At 43.4% G+C, this 16,441-nt stretch overlaps 1 protein-coding gene across 3 annotated transcripts in view; it reads right to left on the minus strand.

Moving 5' to 3' along the window:
* The window catches only part of dapk1 (death-associated protein kinase 1), a 58,518-nt gene extending 42,613 nt beyond the window's left edge, over positions 1-15,905 (minus strand). Inside the window, exons 1-3 of one of the 3 annotated variants that reach the window (XM_062381376.1) lie at positions 15,790-15,905; positions 15,309-15,440; positions 14,977-15,207 (exon numbers count right to left, since the gene is read on the minus strand). In XM_062381376.1, coding sequence (XP_062237360.1) covers positions 14,977-15,038 — 62 coding nt within the window. In that variant the 5' untranslated portion in view covers positions 15,039-15,207; positions 15,309-15,440; positions 15,790-15,905. Of the gene's footprint in view, positions 1-14,976; positions 15,208-15,302; positions 15,441-15,531 lie in introns of all 3 variants that reach the window. The other 2 variants (XM_062381375.1, XM_062381377.1) reach the window with 2 other exon arrangements.
* Positions 15,906-16,441: the final 536 nt, after the last annotated feature.

The raw sequence follows: 16,441 nt of genomic DNA on the forward strand, positions 1-16,441 counted from the left end.
AGCAGCTCAACATTGGCCCTGCTGTGTAAGAGTGTACTGTGTGTGTGTGTCGCCCCCCCCCCCCCCCATGACCGATCAGCAAGTTTGGTTAAAATGTGTTCATGCATTGTTGAGATAATGTGTACACACACACATGGGTGAAAACACACAGGGTAACAGGCGGAAGAATAAGAAAAGAGAAAGTCAAGGCACAAGAGTTAAATCATAAACTGACAAAATAATTAAACAGAATCTTGATTTTATAAGTTGCTGCTCATTTGTCTCTCTGCACCAATGGTTTGTTTGCAGTGTGGTTATCCCTGTGATAATCCCAGTAAATATCTAATCTATGCTGCTGCCACACATCTCATGGTTTATCTGGACTCCGCTTCCTGGAGATGATATACAGAAAAAAGGATTTGCTGTCATTAAACACAGGTTCACATTTCAGGTTGGATTAAGTCGCTATCTGATAAAAGTGAGGTCCTGTAATCTGGCGTGAGTCTCGATGCCCGTCGGCTTTGTGACAAAGCAGCTTTTCTGCAGCTTGGTGACTCTGCTGATGGGATCTGGCATCCTCATGTCAGCCAGACACTGAGAGAGAGAGGTAAAGAGTGGCAGGGCTGTCCTAGGTCCTTATAAAACCAAATTATAGCACAGCAGACCCATGGTTACCATTTTACAACATTTATTCCGTAGTGGTTAAAACCTGTAATGTCCTGTGTCACATATTTACAGCTTTGAGTCCCTGGTGAGTAAAATAAACAGGGAGATGTAAAATTAGCACAGTGTAACTTCCCTTTCCACTGCTTGCACTGTCTTGTTGCTTCTCTGGACGAAGATAATTTTAAAACATATATTAGTATGTATTTAGCCTAAATGGTGTTATAATCTTTTCACACACCCCCCACACAATGTGAAAAGCCTATGTGAGGATGCTCTAAATTAATATTTATCATAAACACTATAAGTTTAACATATAGGGGGACTGATGGCTTGAAAACACTAATGAATGTTTATTCACAAACTGAATTAATTGTCCTTCTCTTTAATCAGCACTTAGAAACTGAGTCAGATCATGAATTGTTGAGTTAGTGTGCTGCTTTTCCACATTGCAATTGCTTTCTTACCAAGTGTCAAAAACCCTCAGACAACATTTAATGGAAGCTTTAATAAAAGAAAAGGGGACGATGTGCTGTCGAATTAGAAATTAATATTTTTTAGGATAGAAATCGCGGTGGTTGAAAAGCTAGACAACAAGTGAGAGTGTGTAAGAGAAAGAAAGCAGTACAATTTTAAAACTTGGCAATGGCTCAACATAAGCGTGCGTCATATTCTTCTAGTTGTTCACAGTTGGATCTATTGATTCCCCTAGAAAAAGGTGTTTGAAACCGATTTCAGCAGCCAAAAAACTACAGGCCCAATTTCCCCCCCAAAAGCTATTTGGGTGAGGTTTGGTTTCCATCCACATCTCAACATAAAAAGAAGAGAAGGAACAGCCTTTGTTCTCGTGTGAGGCATCTCTTAAAATGTGCCTGGTCACTGCAATTACAGTCCTGCTTCTCTAGTTAATTAAATTGTCTTTGGCTCATGTGGGTTGAATGAAGCCCCCGTGCACAGCTCGCCATCCTTTGGCCAGATCCACTGCATCATGCCACCACTCCTTCAGAGCTGGAGTTATGAGCACTTCAACACTTTGCTTTTCACGAATGTCTCTGTGTTATTGTGCTGCAGGAAATGTTAAGTATAAATGAAAAAAAAAACAGAAGAAAAACTGCTTACTGTTGATCAAATGCAAATGGGCGTACCTCCGTCAGTGCTGATTCAGGCTGAGTCAAGACAAAATAAAAACAATTATTCAGCTCTAGTCGTTGTTTTTAAATAAATCAAATTTCCTCTCAACAAAGGATTTGCTTCTTTTCTTTGTTTATGTGTCAGAAAAACATCTAGTTGGACAAACAAGGCAAATCAGCACATTGTTTAGATATTCTTCAGCAATCAATTATTCCACATATAATCACGATTAAAGGATTTTATTTGTCATAGTGTCGTGTAGAGCACCAGACTCTTCCTCAGCAGAGGGATCCCTGTAATGGGAGCTTCGAGGTGTGTGGATTTTCTCCTTTTTGCACATTTAAAACATAACCTTTTCAAACCTGCTTCATGTGCTCATTGATAAGTTAAAGGGCAGAAGAGACACATCACGCCATCACTGCTGTGACTCTACGCCAATGGGAAACAAAGACTTTCATAAAAGTAACGCCCCCTTTGTGCCAGCCTCACATATATGATGTGCAGCTCCACCAGTGACAGAAAAGCCAAAAGAGCATGTGTGTGTTTGCAGCAGGACAGAACCCCTTGACCTCAGAGGGTCCGTGGCGTTCTGCTATCCGATATGATTCAGTGTGAAAACTCCCCGGTGAGGCCAAGCTTTTCATTAGCATGGAGCCGAGTGTGGGAGGACGCCTCGGTCTGTTCCCTGCCCACTCGGTTGTAGTGCGGCCCGCAAGCGGCACCGGCAGAAAAACATTACGCAACCACAGTTCCCATTGTGTACAGCGGAAGGGTAACCACAGCAACAGGACTCAGACAGCGAGCAGAGGAACCAGCGCTGTTCAGAGGAAGGACGAGTGTGATAGAGGATCCTGGGGGGGGCGTACACAGCGTGTGTGGGAGTGTGTTTGTGTAGAGATACAGATTTTGTCAGGATGTCCTGATGGAGTTTTTCTAAACCCAATACCTATTCTATCTTTACTATTATAAGTAATTAGTATAAGAAAGCCACAAAATGATTATTAATATTGACACTTCTACTTTGATTGACATGGCTAAAGTATCCTTATCACGCTTCTGGGAGCCCTTAGAAACTATACTCTAAAAATGCTTGTTTGAAATATATTTCAAGACAGGAAAAATACATCATGTGACGTTAATGACATGAATTTACAGGTTTTTATACTGTTAAGATATACTTAACATATCTCTGACAGTAAAACAATGTATAGTACAGTAAAATAATGTGGGGTGATAATGACGATACAAATATCTGATGATTGAACTGGCCAGACTGGATCCAGGAAGCTCGGCACCTTAAACCCAGAGGCCACTGGGACGTCATTAGCTCTAACCCCGGCTGCAGAGAACAGGCGTTCTCCACTCGCGGCTGTTTTAAAGTTCAACGTGAACTCAGTCTCGTACAGACTCAGACAGTCGCAGCTTAAGAAACTATACGAGCGACAGCACTGACAGACAGATTACTGACAGGGAGCTAAATGAGAGGCAGGCAGTGTTTGCCCTTGTCTAGTAGCCACAGTGAGAAGCCATTCAATGTGTCAGAGGAATGTCATTCACCTCCCCCAGCCCCCAGGTTTTAAAGGCAGTGGCAACAATGGAAACATTGTGCTTAAAAGGTAAAGAGTGGTGAAAGGTTCCTCTTACCATCCACAGAGCTGTTATGATGTACAGCCTCCGAGATTCCCCAAAGGTCTTGAATGTCAAAGAACAGATGTGACCATGATTCCAGGGATTTGGTTTGATGTAATAGATCAGACATCCTCCAACAGAATGAACTAATCAGGTGGAGAAAATTGCGACAACCTGATAAAATAACATTAAATGTGAAATACTGGAATTGAAGTTCATCCAAGCTTGACCCAATCGTCAACTAAAATCCATATCAATAAACTTGAGTGATTAGAATCACTTAAGACAGAGTGAGGCACGTGGATCATCGCAGATTTCACACACTGACAAACTGATTGTTTTCACGCTTTCACCTTCTCTCACATCTTGATGACAGTCAGTGGCCAGAATCTTTCCCAATCGGCCTCAGCATTGTTTTAAAAATCTTCTCATGGTAACACTTAACAAACCAGAAACAGGAACTTAACCATACTGGTGATTTCCCCAGGAAGCTAGTTAGCAGAGGTAGTTCCTCTTATGTAACATCAGTGCAGTCAGGACCACGTTTAACTTCACAATATCCAGATTTTAATTTGGATTTGAAAGGAATATAAACACACTCATAAATAGCAGTCCCACAAACATGTCTGATTTTTCAAAAATCGAGATTCCATGAAATATTATCTGCGAAATCAAGGAAGATGTTGAAAACAAACGCCCAACCTCACAATGTTGAAGATCAGTGGAGGTAATCGCCATCAGGCTTTCAGCTTTGCACTTTATCTGACATTTCATGGTAACGGTTGAGCACCTCTCAGCTGCTCCTCAGGCCACGGAACGGCTTTGCTTCACCTGTTCTTCTGCGAATGCCGATGTGCTCTGCTTGTTAAACACATGACATCAGGCAGCGCATACAAATTGAAAGGAGTGCAAGACGGTTGTTCTGACAACCAAGGAGGTGGTGGCAGGAGGTGAAGACGGGTGGGGGGGGGGGGGGCTGTTGGTGCTTCAGCTGGTCCATCCGTCGTCTCCTGTTTTATTTCATTCTGGCTCTTTTGAACAGGGCCCCTATACGTCTGCTGATACTGACATTCAGCCGGTTTCGAGGCAGTTAACTGTCATGACTCAAGGAGAGTCGGCAGGCGCGCAGACTGGTTTTGTAGGTTTGGCAGAAGACGTTGTGTGCTGATGTGTTATTTTGAGACAAACTGACAAGTAGGCGAGTGATGACGTACACATGTTTGATGAAGACTTCACTCTATGAATAAATGACTAGGAGATTAACAGGGCTGAATTTCCCTCACCTGTAGTCTGACCTTGCAGACATTAATTAAAAGTGAGCCGAGTTTTGAGAAGCCCTTGCCCTTTCTTTTGATCATCTCAAAGCAGAAACACAGCAGAGACGGCACAAAGGGGCCGCTGAGCTTCAAGGAGAGGATTTTCAAGGAAACCAAACAATAACAGTCTGAGCATGAACACAGCCAAGGCAACTCAGAACGACAACAACGATCCACCTAGAAACAGGCAACACAAAACTTGTGGCATGACGCTGCGAGAGGATTAACGGGAGCAGAAAAACTGTTGGAAAGTTTCATAATATCCTTATGATTGTGTCATGAGAATATAATTGAATGTTACTGACATTCAAGAAGCACTACGGCAGCATCTAGAGGAAGAGAAAGCAGAAGAGAGAGTCCAGGAAAGTGACAGCATGAGAAAGATAAAACTCAAATGCATGACGTTCCTGCTCAGTTGATTCCAGGCCAACTTACACCACTTTGAGCCCCAAACATGGTCGATCACACATGCTTTTATCTGAAGCTATTCAAAGTCAGGAGTTTTTATGCGACACAACCACGAGCTGCAGTCTGAGCATTACAGCTAGAGGGCGCTGTAGCATCTAACAAACAAGAGGTAGCTTTCTGTTTCGGTCCGATTCTGCACAAAAGTGTCATTCATGATGCTTCGTTGCATCTTTAACCAAAAAAAAAATGCATTAGAAAACACTCTTAGCTACATCTTGTCCCCTTCATGACGTCAGTTTCTTGCCCCTAGTGGTTTGTAAGAGAGTGCATCATGTTGGCCAGGGTCTGATGGCATGAATACATTATAAATCCAATAGTGACATATAAACAGCAATAACTGAATTTTAGCTTTCAGTTGTAGATCTGTTTCCATCTACCTGGGTCAGCAACTCCAACATCTTCCCTCTTTTATCACTCTTTTTGGTCTCCACCACCTCCTGAAGGAAATATCCAACTCCTAAGCTACTAAATGCTCCACTTCCTCCATCAGTTAGTCTCTACTGTGCTGAGCAGTTATTGAAGCTTTGAAGAAAATCCCCACTGAGGCCAGAAACAATAACTACAGCTCAGGGAGAAAAACCACAGTAGATATTTGATCTGACAGCTAAACAATAAGCTTTAAAAAGAAAACATAGTCAACCTTAGCCAGTCCCTCAGGGTCATTATTTGATGATTACTTGTATGATTTTAAGCTCTGCAGCCTCTTCGAAGCTTCGGTCCTGGTCCACTCCCTCCTTACACCTCACCTACAAAACAGAGCTGATCAAAGAGGCACTTAAACACAGCCTATACTCTCGTGTAATGCAGGTCGCTATAAGAAATTAATGTTGAAAGGGATAGAAAACTTCCTCCACTGACCTTTACATTGTGCAGAGAAGTAAATTAGTAAGTAACCAGGCTGCTGCTTTTGCTTTCCAAACATTGATAATGTCTTATGACAAGTCAAACAGAGACTAATGGCTCCTTCAAGCTCTGTTTGGCTCCGACAGGAACACAGACACAAGCTCTAACTTTATTATGAGCCAAGGTTGCACGTAGCTCCTTAAATCGTATTTCTAATCCCAGTTTGAAAATGGCTTTTCTTAGGCTAAAAACCTGGTGCTCATTGCAGATCTTGTTTTTTTAAATGAGATCAGGATTAAAAACTCCAGATGGCGGAACAGCATTTGATTCACTTTAGAGCTAAAACACTCATCGCTGTCCAGTTTCCAATCAAAAGGTTTCCCACTGACCACTGGGTATTCTGCCTGCTCTGTTCCAGTCAGAAGCTTCAGCTAATGGACTGATGCTGATAATAGATGGGCTTTGAAACCAGTGACCTTTATTTCACATTGTCTTATGTAAAAATGAACCCACGCAAACAACAAACTTCATCCATCAGAGAGTGAAGAGGCATCGGCTGGGTTTTCTCAGAGTTACAAAGAAAAACACTCTTTAGAAAACGTCTAACAAAGAAAAGGTCAGTGCGTCAAAATTAATGCACTTTTTAGTTTCATGTGTGGAAAACGTGTCGGTTCTTCTTTAAACCGCTGTTAGACATCAAACACAGACACAGCAGACACAAGATGAAGAAGAGTCAGGCTTTAGCATTAAACCTGCGTGTTCACTGCCTGCATGAACTGACTGAGAGGACAGAACACTGCTGACCGCCGCTTTCTCGTTAACACCCCACAACAAACCTGCACGGCCTTTCTGATGTATATACACACATAGCACATGTCCAACATTATACAACCGCAGCTCTGATCCTCGACAAGATGGCAGGGGTTGTTTTTATCCTCAAATACACCGAAGGCCAATATTAAATACCCATAACTTTGAAGGTTTACTCAAGAGAAATAAGTCGTTTCTGCTTCTGCGTCACCCCCTATGTTTAAGAGGATTTTCCAGACAAATACAGTGGGCGAATGAAAAGCTACCACACAACAGAAAACCGCCATGGGCAGTGTTTTAATTCAACCAAGCTTATTTTCTTTGTTGTATTGTTTTTGTCGTCATCCCCTGCGTGGCCAAGATACATGACATTGATTGGTTTACAGACAGGCGTGTGTTTGTTATCGGCATGGTGTCAAATAGGGGAGGTAGTAGTCTCTCCGTTTGAATGGACAAAATCAATTTCCATTGCCTATTTCAGTTCTATCTCTATCTTACTTCCTGAAAATGCTTCACATAAGAAAGTGTATATAGTTTGCCATCCTCCCAGGGAACTGTCTTCGAGTTAAGTGGGCGAGCATGTGTGAGAACAGAGACTTTACAAAGGCCACAAAAATAAAATACTAATGATAACACATGGGAAGAAGTGTTACATAACATCCTCTGAATGCAGTAGAAAAGGTTTGCACCACTCCTTCATGAAGAATAACGGCTGTACCCAGCTCTATTCGATCTTCCGTGCGTTATATATGCTCAATGGAATGTCCACGTACAGTTAACTCATGTGCAGTAATCACATTCATTAGTGTCAGTTGCAGGGGAGCAGATCTTGTGACGGCGTATTAGGGATAGTGCAAGAGTAACTCAAGGAGGATGAAAGAAAGAAAAGAGGAAAGTTACAGCAACAGTTCCTCAGTTCCAACGCTCCACTGCCCAAAGATCTCTGCTTATTGACCGCAAAGGGCTGTAGATCCCCCCCCCACACACACACATATATATATATATATCCATACACACATGTAAAGAGCGTGACACTCACAGCCATTCACCCGCTTACACAGTTGGCAGGGATCCAATTATCCTCCATTGACTGCAGACGTTAATTGAAAATAGCTCATTAAGCGACTCGAGGACATTCCAAATGAGTCACATTTCAATCTGACGTGTGAGCTGACCGCAATTTGAGGAGTCTGACAGACGAGCTCGCGAGGCTCAAGTCATCAAGGGCGAGATGGGCGGACTGGCCGCCTTCAAGACACAGAACAGAAAGAAAAACCTGTCCACCAGTAACTGTGCATCATTCTATAATTAATAATGTTCGCACCAATTCTGAAGAAACACTAAACCCTTCACGGTTCTTAGCTTTTACTTTACTTATTTTTATGTTTCCAGCCCTTCTCTCTTACATGATGATCAGTGAGGTCACAGGGATATTACCACGCCTCTCTGACTCACCCTCTTCTTACTACTACACAACGTTGGCAACACTCAGACTGAGGATCAGTGTCAGTGAGTAAATAAGCGTGTCAGCAAAATGACTAAAATGTAAATACAGGCAGGATGTTGCAACCACACAAAAGGTCGATCAGGGCGATTGTCTGAAATGTCTGTGGCTGTAAAGTGGTCGGTGATTCCCTTGCTGATCTCAGGCATGAAGTGGGAATTGTGTGCCAATTTGTGACGCACCCGGGGAGCACAGATGTGGTCACTGCTTGGCTTATTGACCCAAAGCCTTTGAAGGAGACCAGCAGTGGTGACTTCAATCAGGAGCTGAGATCCTGGCTAACTGATTATTGGAGAATTTAACCGCTCACTTATTTGTTTGGAACAGTTTTCTTCAGTGCAGCTCTGCAAGTAACGACCTGTTGTCTGGCTGGGGTGGCTCAACGGCTAACTCAGTATAACACAAGCAATTCTCTGAATGACAGTTAGTTTTATGCTTCCAATAATTCCTGTTTCTTTCTGCACCTGTGTAGGGCTGTTAAAAATAAAAGTGTCTAGATATCCAACATGCTGTATTTAGCTACTGTATTCCACACTAGCAAATCCTAAATCTAACTGATATTCTCCTGCCAGACCCGTAGTAAAATGTCTGGAGCCCATTTGAGAATAGAGCCGGCAAACGTTTAGAATATCCACAGCAAGCGAGTGGGCGTGTTGATTATGTCTCAAGCACGAAACAAACATGAAACTGGAGGAATACAAATATCTCAGGATGAAAAAGAGGTGTCAAAACACTTAACTGGGAAAAACAAGATTTGATATTCTAACATGAACAATATCCTGCAGCACATTTCATACAGGGAAAGGCAATCTGTCCAAAATGTCACCAACATTGGGTCTGGATATTTTCTGGAGTTCATATCTGAAAACCGCTTTAGAGACAGGATTATATTGAATAAAGATCAGTCTCAACACAAGGTTGATAAATAACCGTTCATCTCTCAAGACTGCATTCACAGCATCAGCCTCTCCCGCACCCCCTAACTCATTATGCTGATCACACGGCTCAGTGTGGCTACATACTAATGAGGGTTAGATGCTCGGCTTCACCCGGCTTCGGGTCCACCGTGCATAAACACCAAACCAGGCATGTCAGGGAAAGGATAAAGTCACTGCTTGGGCGATTTCCCATTTCCCCAAACCAAATGGGCTTCATTCCCAATTCCAGCAGGAGTCAGGGCTTGAGAACAGTCGGATCAAAGGCTTTCGGTCTCAAAGTGTGCAGGGTATTAAAGTGCAGGTCACACAGTCAATACACTGACTCACCAGGTTTTATCGCAAACTAAATGGAGTTTATCCAAATTTATCCAAATTATTTGGCATGCCTTGCAATGATGTCATACCATAAGTGTTATCCATGCATATAGGCAGTTGACCTTTGACCCTAGTTATTAGTAGGGCTCACTGTTTTAGTTTACTACCACTTTTCAGAAATGTATCTAAGCTTGTGTTTTCCACTGCAGCAGTTTGCAGAGAGCAAAATTCCTTTACAGCTCAGACAGCTCAGAGAATATGTCTGCCAATTAGGGAAAAATAATCGGCATTTTTAATCAATAATGAAAATAATCGTTAGTCGAGTCCTTAATTGCCTCAGGCAGAAAGATCATGTGTCAATCAACTGTCTGGCAGCTCAGTAATGTCTGAGTTCACTGGAGTGTGACTGGCGGTTATCACCACCCGTGACCTTTCATTTCTAATGCGTCACAGAGAAAATGTAAATTTAATCACCTCCATTGAGCTACAGGATTTAACCTAAGTGTGTAACACAATAATATATAGTTTTGACAAAAAGATTCCATGAGGTGGTTCCAGGTTAATTCAGTATTGTGTGACATCAACTGAACAGCCATTAAAAATCCAACTGAGCTAAACTGAATGTCAAAAGAGGAACCAACATCACATACTTCAGCCAGACTGAGCATTGTCTATTTTTCCAGCGCCCAACATCAAAAACTTGCCTCTCAAACTGAAGATGTTTTTGTATTAAAACCTGAAACGGGTGAAATGGAAAGCTAAACCCTTGGACTCAGAAGTGAAAAGTGGTTACACTGCATTTATGCGACAGCGCTGCAGCTCCCCGGGGTCGAGGGGGGAGGATTAGGGTGGGACGGGTGAGTGACAAGTCTCATCAAGGCCACTCCTGCTAGAGTCTGCCCCTCCACCCAATAATACAACCCATAGTAGGGGGTATATCTAGGTCAGTAGCTGGGGCACTGTCTGCACAGAGTGTATCTACGGTATTGGCTGATGCAAAAAAAAAAAAAAAACGATGTCACAGTTTGCTGTAGTGAATATTCTGTACTTATTTATTTATTTTTTACATGTCAGCATTAAGACGACCAGTTTCCTGAGGGGTAAAAATAAATCTGCAGGTTTAACACAGGAACCCGTGTGGATGTAGAGCATATAATCCTGTTTCATATTCATAGAAATGGGTCTTTGGGGTGATTTTGCTGAGGAATAACTTGAATGTAGTCCCATGCGTTCATGCTGACTTTGTTCATTTGCATTGCAGAATCCACTCTGAAACACACCAGTCCCTCCTCGTCCTCCTCCATGGATGGCACACACACAGGCACGCATGGATGCGCACACACACACACCTTAAACGAGGGCCGATTGGTAGATAGACACAGACACAGCGGTCACATTAATGCAGACTAATGACAGAGGCTGAGCACAGCAAAAATAAATAAGAGTCCATCTGCCTGGTGGACCAGATGAAAGAAGCACTGCATGCATACCAGAGTCGGCTAATAACATCTTTCTCTCTGCAAGACGGTCAGAAAGTGGCTGAGTCAGTGGGTCTCCAAACGAATGACAACATGGAAATGAAGGAACATCTAACAGTCCGTTTCTTCACGCAGGCTCCGAGGCTGCTCGTGTTTTTAACCGGGGCTGAGGTAATCCTGAACGACTGCATTCTATGGTCCTACACATATAAAGGCCTGCTGATATTCTAGACTGATACAGGCCTCGTATGGAAGATCAGATATCAGCCCGTTAGTGACAGCTACCACTGACGTGATGGGGGTTTCTCTCTGCCATGGAAAACTACTTATTTTTTTGCACCTTTTGAAAAGCCACTGTTCATTATAAAGGCTGCTCAGTGCCCCAGATCCCACCCCCCCTCCCTTTCCCCAAACAACAGCAGAGAGTCACCTGGGAGCTGCTTTGCCTCATCAGAATTAATCAGTATAGGTTTAAAGTGCAGAGAATGATGGTTTAAAAGAACTCACGAAAAAAACATTCTGGGGTAAACACTAAATATTCATCTTCCTCGGCTTGATATTGGTCACTTTTATTCTATTATAGATTATTCTGCCGGGTGTCTTTTTGATTAATCGCTAAAACTTATCTCGGTTCCCCAGAGCCAGCCCGGAAAACAAAAACTATTCAGTTCACAATTATATGAAACCGAAAAAGGTTTATCTTTTTGAAATAGTTGGATTTGGAGATAAATCTTCTGATGATGGACATGCCAATGAATACATGCACTAGATAGTGAATATAGGAAACTGGCACACACAACAAGGGAGCCTGTTAAAAAGCAATGCATAACCTTCAATGTGCCACTAATCTTTAACTGAGGGCTCAGGTAAATGTATCCAGGGGGATTTCATAGATTAACCAAGCTATCAAAATAGGCTGAATATTAACTTTCATATCAAGCTGTAGTCTTGAACCAACCAAGTCATGCATGGCTCTACTGTTTTTTCACGAAATCCTTAAAATAATCAGCTTGCATGGAACGGAGATATATTTACAAGAAAAGCAAATGTGTGGTTTATATAATTACAACACTCCGAATATTCAAAAATTCAAGGTGACTATATTATGATGGCAGATAATCTGATTTAACTCGATTTCTTTGTCAAACTAAATTAGGGAATAAAAGATCCTGGTGTTGGAATGGCGACCAAATGAGACTATCGCAAACACGTATACGTCTCTTCACCTCCAGCCAGAAATACAATACCCTCACACAAGGCTCCCCAATCGTCTCCATTACCAAGGGAGCATAGTGAAGCATCTACAGCAACTTAAACTCTCCACTTCAGTGCAGGAAGGTGAGCGTGAAAAGGACAAGCTGTGTTTCCAGACAGGTCCCATGAGAGAAGAAAGGAATTGGTTGCTCTACAACAACATGTGTCACTTTGATAACCAGATATTTAGAGTTTCATTTCCAGGTTTCTGAAAGTCATATGAGGAGGCATCGGCAATCAACTGTGGCAAATAGAGCAGCACAACTCCGCCAAGAGCAAACAGTCCCCTTAAATTCAATAGACTGTCTATCAAGATGGACAACCTCTGTCCACATCCTCCCACCATCCAGAAATAAAACATCCCTCATTCAAGCGCTGTCATCTTGCAACAATGTCAGTCTCAGCTGTCAGTCAGGATGTGCCACCGCATCCAATAAGCAATTAAAATCAAATTTGGTACTTCTACTTGTTGTTATTGGCTCCTGTCTCATTCAGTAACATGGAGAAGGTGGGGCATATGACCTATAGCGCTGCCAGAACCCACCGGGTGATTGAGACACTGTGGCCTAAATCGTGGTGAGCTGTCGTGACGAGTTATTACCTGGGAAAATGTCCAAATTTGCAATGTTAACAAAAGCAATAACGATTAGACACTTTGTCCGGATCTGTGCCAAAAGTTAATGGGTTCTTTCTTGGCTCGTGTGCCATCCTTCAACCAAGTTCCAGGGAAATCCATTCACAAACAAACAAACCAACAAACAGACAGGGAGCGAAAACATAAACTCCTTGTGCTAACAAATGCACTGTTGCAGTAAAGATGAGCTGGGAACAAGGCGGCCATATTTATTGTCAGGACAGCAAATCAAGGATATAACTTACTCTTCAGCCTTTCTGTGGCCGCGCTGCTTTGTCATTTGAGCAACTTTCCATTAAACAAAAAACCCTCAAAGAATGAAAACAGCCGTCCTGTCAAAACTGTTTCATCTCTATTCATCCCTCCTGTCGAGCCGAGCTGCAGAGTAAATCCTCTCCTGGTAATATACCGTCTACCCCCCCCCCCCCCCCCCCCAGCGCAATATAACCTGCAACGGGGCAGCTACAGTAAACGCTAACCTCTTCATCACTGACAATGATGCATTAAAGACTGCATTAAATCAGAGCTTATCAGATACAGTCAGAGTGGGGGGAAGCAGGAGCAGGGTACCACTCACAAGCGTTTTGTGTTTGTGTGTGTGCGTGTGTGTGTATGCTTGGTTGACTTGTGCATTAGGAGAGTATGCATTAGTGTTTGCTGGACTAACGCCATCTGTATGCAGCGCGGTGGGTATATTTAAGACACTCTGGATATAGTATAAGGGTTCAAATTGAACTGCAACGATTAGACGATTAATTGATTAGTTCAGTGATTTCCAACCTTTTTTACCCCCCCCCCCCCCCTGCAGTTCTTTATCACACCCCTTCCATTAGTGGGATGACTTTGTGGTTTCCCACTGGGGAGAAAATACAGGTCCATGTGAATCCATACAAGACGTTCAGGAATTATTTATGGCCAGACTATCTTTTAAGAAGACGACAGAAACTTGACATTCAACCATTTATAGGATATTTACTTCCAGCTGTTGTCTTTTACTGTTTTAATAAACTTACAACTGAGGTCGGGACTCAGAATATGCAAATTTGCCATCCTGCATTTCCCTCCTAAATAAACGTGGACATCAGTAATTTCCTTTTTCTTTCCATGTACCTTCTTACAACTGCACAAATCCCACCTACCGTCATTATATTAGTTGAAAATGAATCATTAATGATCATTTTAGAAGCCAAAACAGCAAACTGTGCCAATTCTAGCTGCTCAAACGTGAACAGCTGCTGCTGTCCTTTCTCTCACATGGGTGTAAAGTGAATATCTTTGGATTTGGGACTGTTTTCTGATATTTCTAAAGTGAGAGGATGCATGACAGTTTGTGTGTGTATGGACTGATTTAATGCTTTTATTGCATAGAAATATATAGTTAGGACTCGAGATGCCATTGTCGGAATTGCCTCGGATATTTTCAAAGCTGCCGGGTCAGGCAATGGCGAGTACGCAAATATACGTACCGCACACTGTCACCAACATCAACCCTGATCGACAATGGCTCTCAGATCTCGGCCTCTTTCCAAGTTGACATCTACATGCATGGCTGCGCTTTTTCATCCTGAGATGTTAGCTTTAAATGTTGCATCAATCACGTGTTAAAAACGTCATCAACACGCCCCACTTCCTCGTGTTGAACCCGGATAATCTCCTGCTGTTTTCTCTCATGGGCTCATTGGGATATTGTCTTTACTTTGCAGGAGGAACTCCGGAGAATGTCCGCAGCGACTGACTCAGACATTTGCTTTGTTTTGATCACATACAGCTCCCCTCGTGTTAATCGCAGGAGATTATCCGGAGTCCAGCTAATGACATCACGTCCACAAAAGGGTTGGAAGCATACAGATGCGGGATCACGTTATTTTTTAAACGCACTGGTGTAGGATGAGTACTCAGGGCTGCGTTAAGGCCGAATATAAGATCTTTTCCCCGGCATCTCATCCACCTTCTCCCCCATGGAAAACGCTCGAGTTAACACGCATTAGCAAGCAGAACAATACCAGGAACTCACCTGCCCAGCTCGTCTCCGATTTCGTAAAATTCCTCAACATTTTCCTGGTTGAAAACAGTCATGGTGTCCAGGCGCTTCCCTCCGCGGAGAACCACACGGCGCACCGGCTCTTCACAGCGGCACCATCCCTACCAGGAGCCCCCGGTCCGGGCAGGGTTACAGCCGACAGTGCCCCTCATCATGGCCGGCGTGGGGGGTGTGGAGACCAAGCGGAAAGGACCTCGAATGTGACTGGAGGAGAAAATGTGTGTTTTAGAAGAAGATGAAGATGAAGAAGATGAAGCTGAAGAAGAAGAAGACGGTGGGTCAACAAAAGGAAAATGAACCTGCACCTCCGGGGCGACGTCACGACTCCCGGTGCCTGCTCTCCTCTTCCTCCCGGTGACTGCTCTTCCTCCCGGTGCCTGCTCTCCTCTTCCTCCCGGTGCCTCCTCTTCCTCCAGGCGTCACTTCACACCAAACACCTGCCGGGTTACAAACAGATAATCAGCCATAAAACTACGAGTGTGTCAGCTGGGGGGGGAAGCGTGGTGTAGCCATGGGAAACACGCCGACCTTCGCCTCTTCCTCCGCCTCCCGGTGCTCCCGGAGCAGCCTGCCCCCCCTCTCCGGTAAAAGTCACGTCAACGTCTCCTTTTTGTCACTAACAACCCGGGAGGAACCGGGACACGCCGCTGTTGTTAACCCGGGTAAACCACTAGCCTCCTATGTGACCACACGCAGTCCGAGGGGACGCGAGCTGCCACCGCGCGTCTCCTCCGGTGGTGAAAGAACTCCGACTCGTTAGGTGAACAACCGGGCGGAGGCTCTTACGGTGGTCCGGTGACGGGGTCCCGCGGTCCGGTGTCGGGGTCCGGTTCAGCCCAGGGGCTCAGGCGGGTGTTGCAGCGGGAGACGGGACCCGGGCTCCGGGCTCACCGACAGTAACCGACGGACTGAACAACAGAAAATCAACGTTAACAATGTACGGCGGTCTGGTGCGGCCGCCGCCTTCAGGGACTGTGGGGAAACTCGGATACTTCGCGGTTTTTCTTTTTTTAACGTTACGTCAAAACACCGCTGACACCACGTTACATCACTGATTTAAAACTTTGTGGATATTTGTTTCCTGTGGGATTTAATTAAATGATACTAGAGGTTAAATTGCCTTTTGTTAAATGTTAAGAAAACTACATTTATTCACGTGAAAGCTAAATATTACGTTTTTTTCTATCAGGCAGTAAACGCATCACCAGTACCTGTCAGCTGGATGGCAGAAAAGATTTTAAATATTATTATTATTATATATATGGAATCAAATAAAGCTCCTGTAAGTCAGTATATCGATAAACGTTATCATAATTATGACTAACAATCTTTTATTATTATTAGTATTATCACTATTATTGTTTTCAAGTTGAATCAAATGTCACAACTATACTCTTACCGTCACAAGTCATTTTGTGTCAAGATACAAAAGTTCTCT

Source organism: Platichthys flesus, chromosome 3 (genome assembly GCF_949316205.1).
Source record: "Platichthys flesus chromosome 3, fPlaFle2.1, whole genome shotgun sequence".
Classification (NCBI taxonomy): Eukaryota; Metazoa; Chordata; class Actinopteri; order Pleuronectiformes; family Pleuronectidae; genus Platichthys; species Platichthys flesus.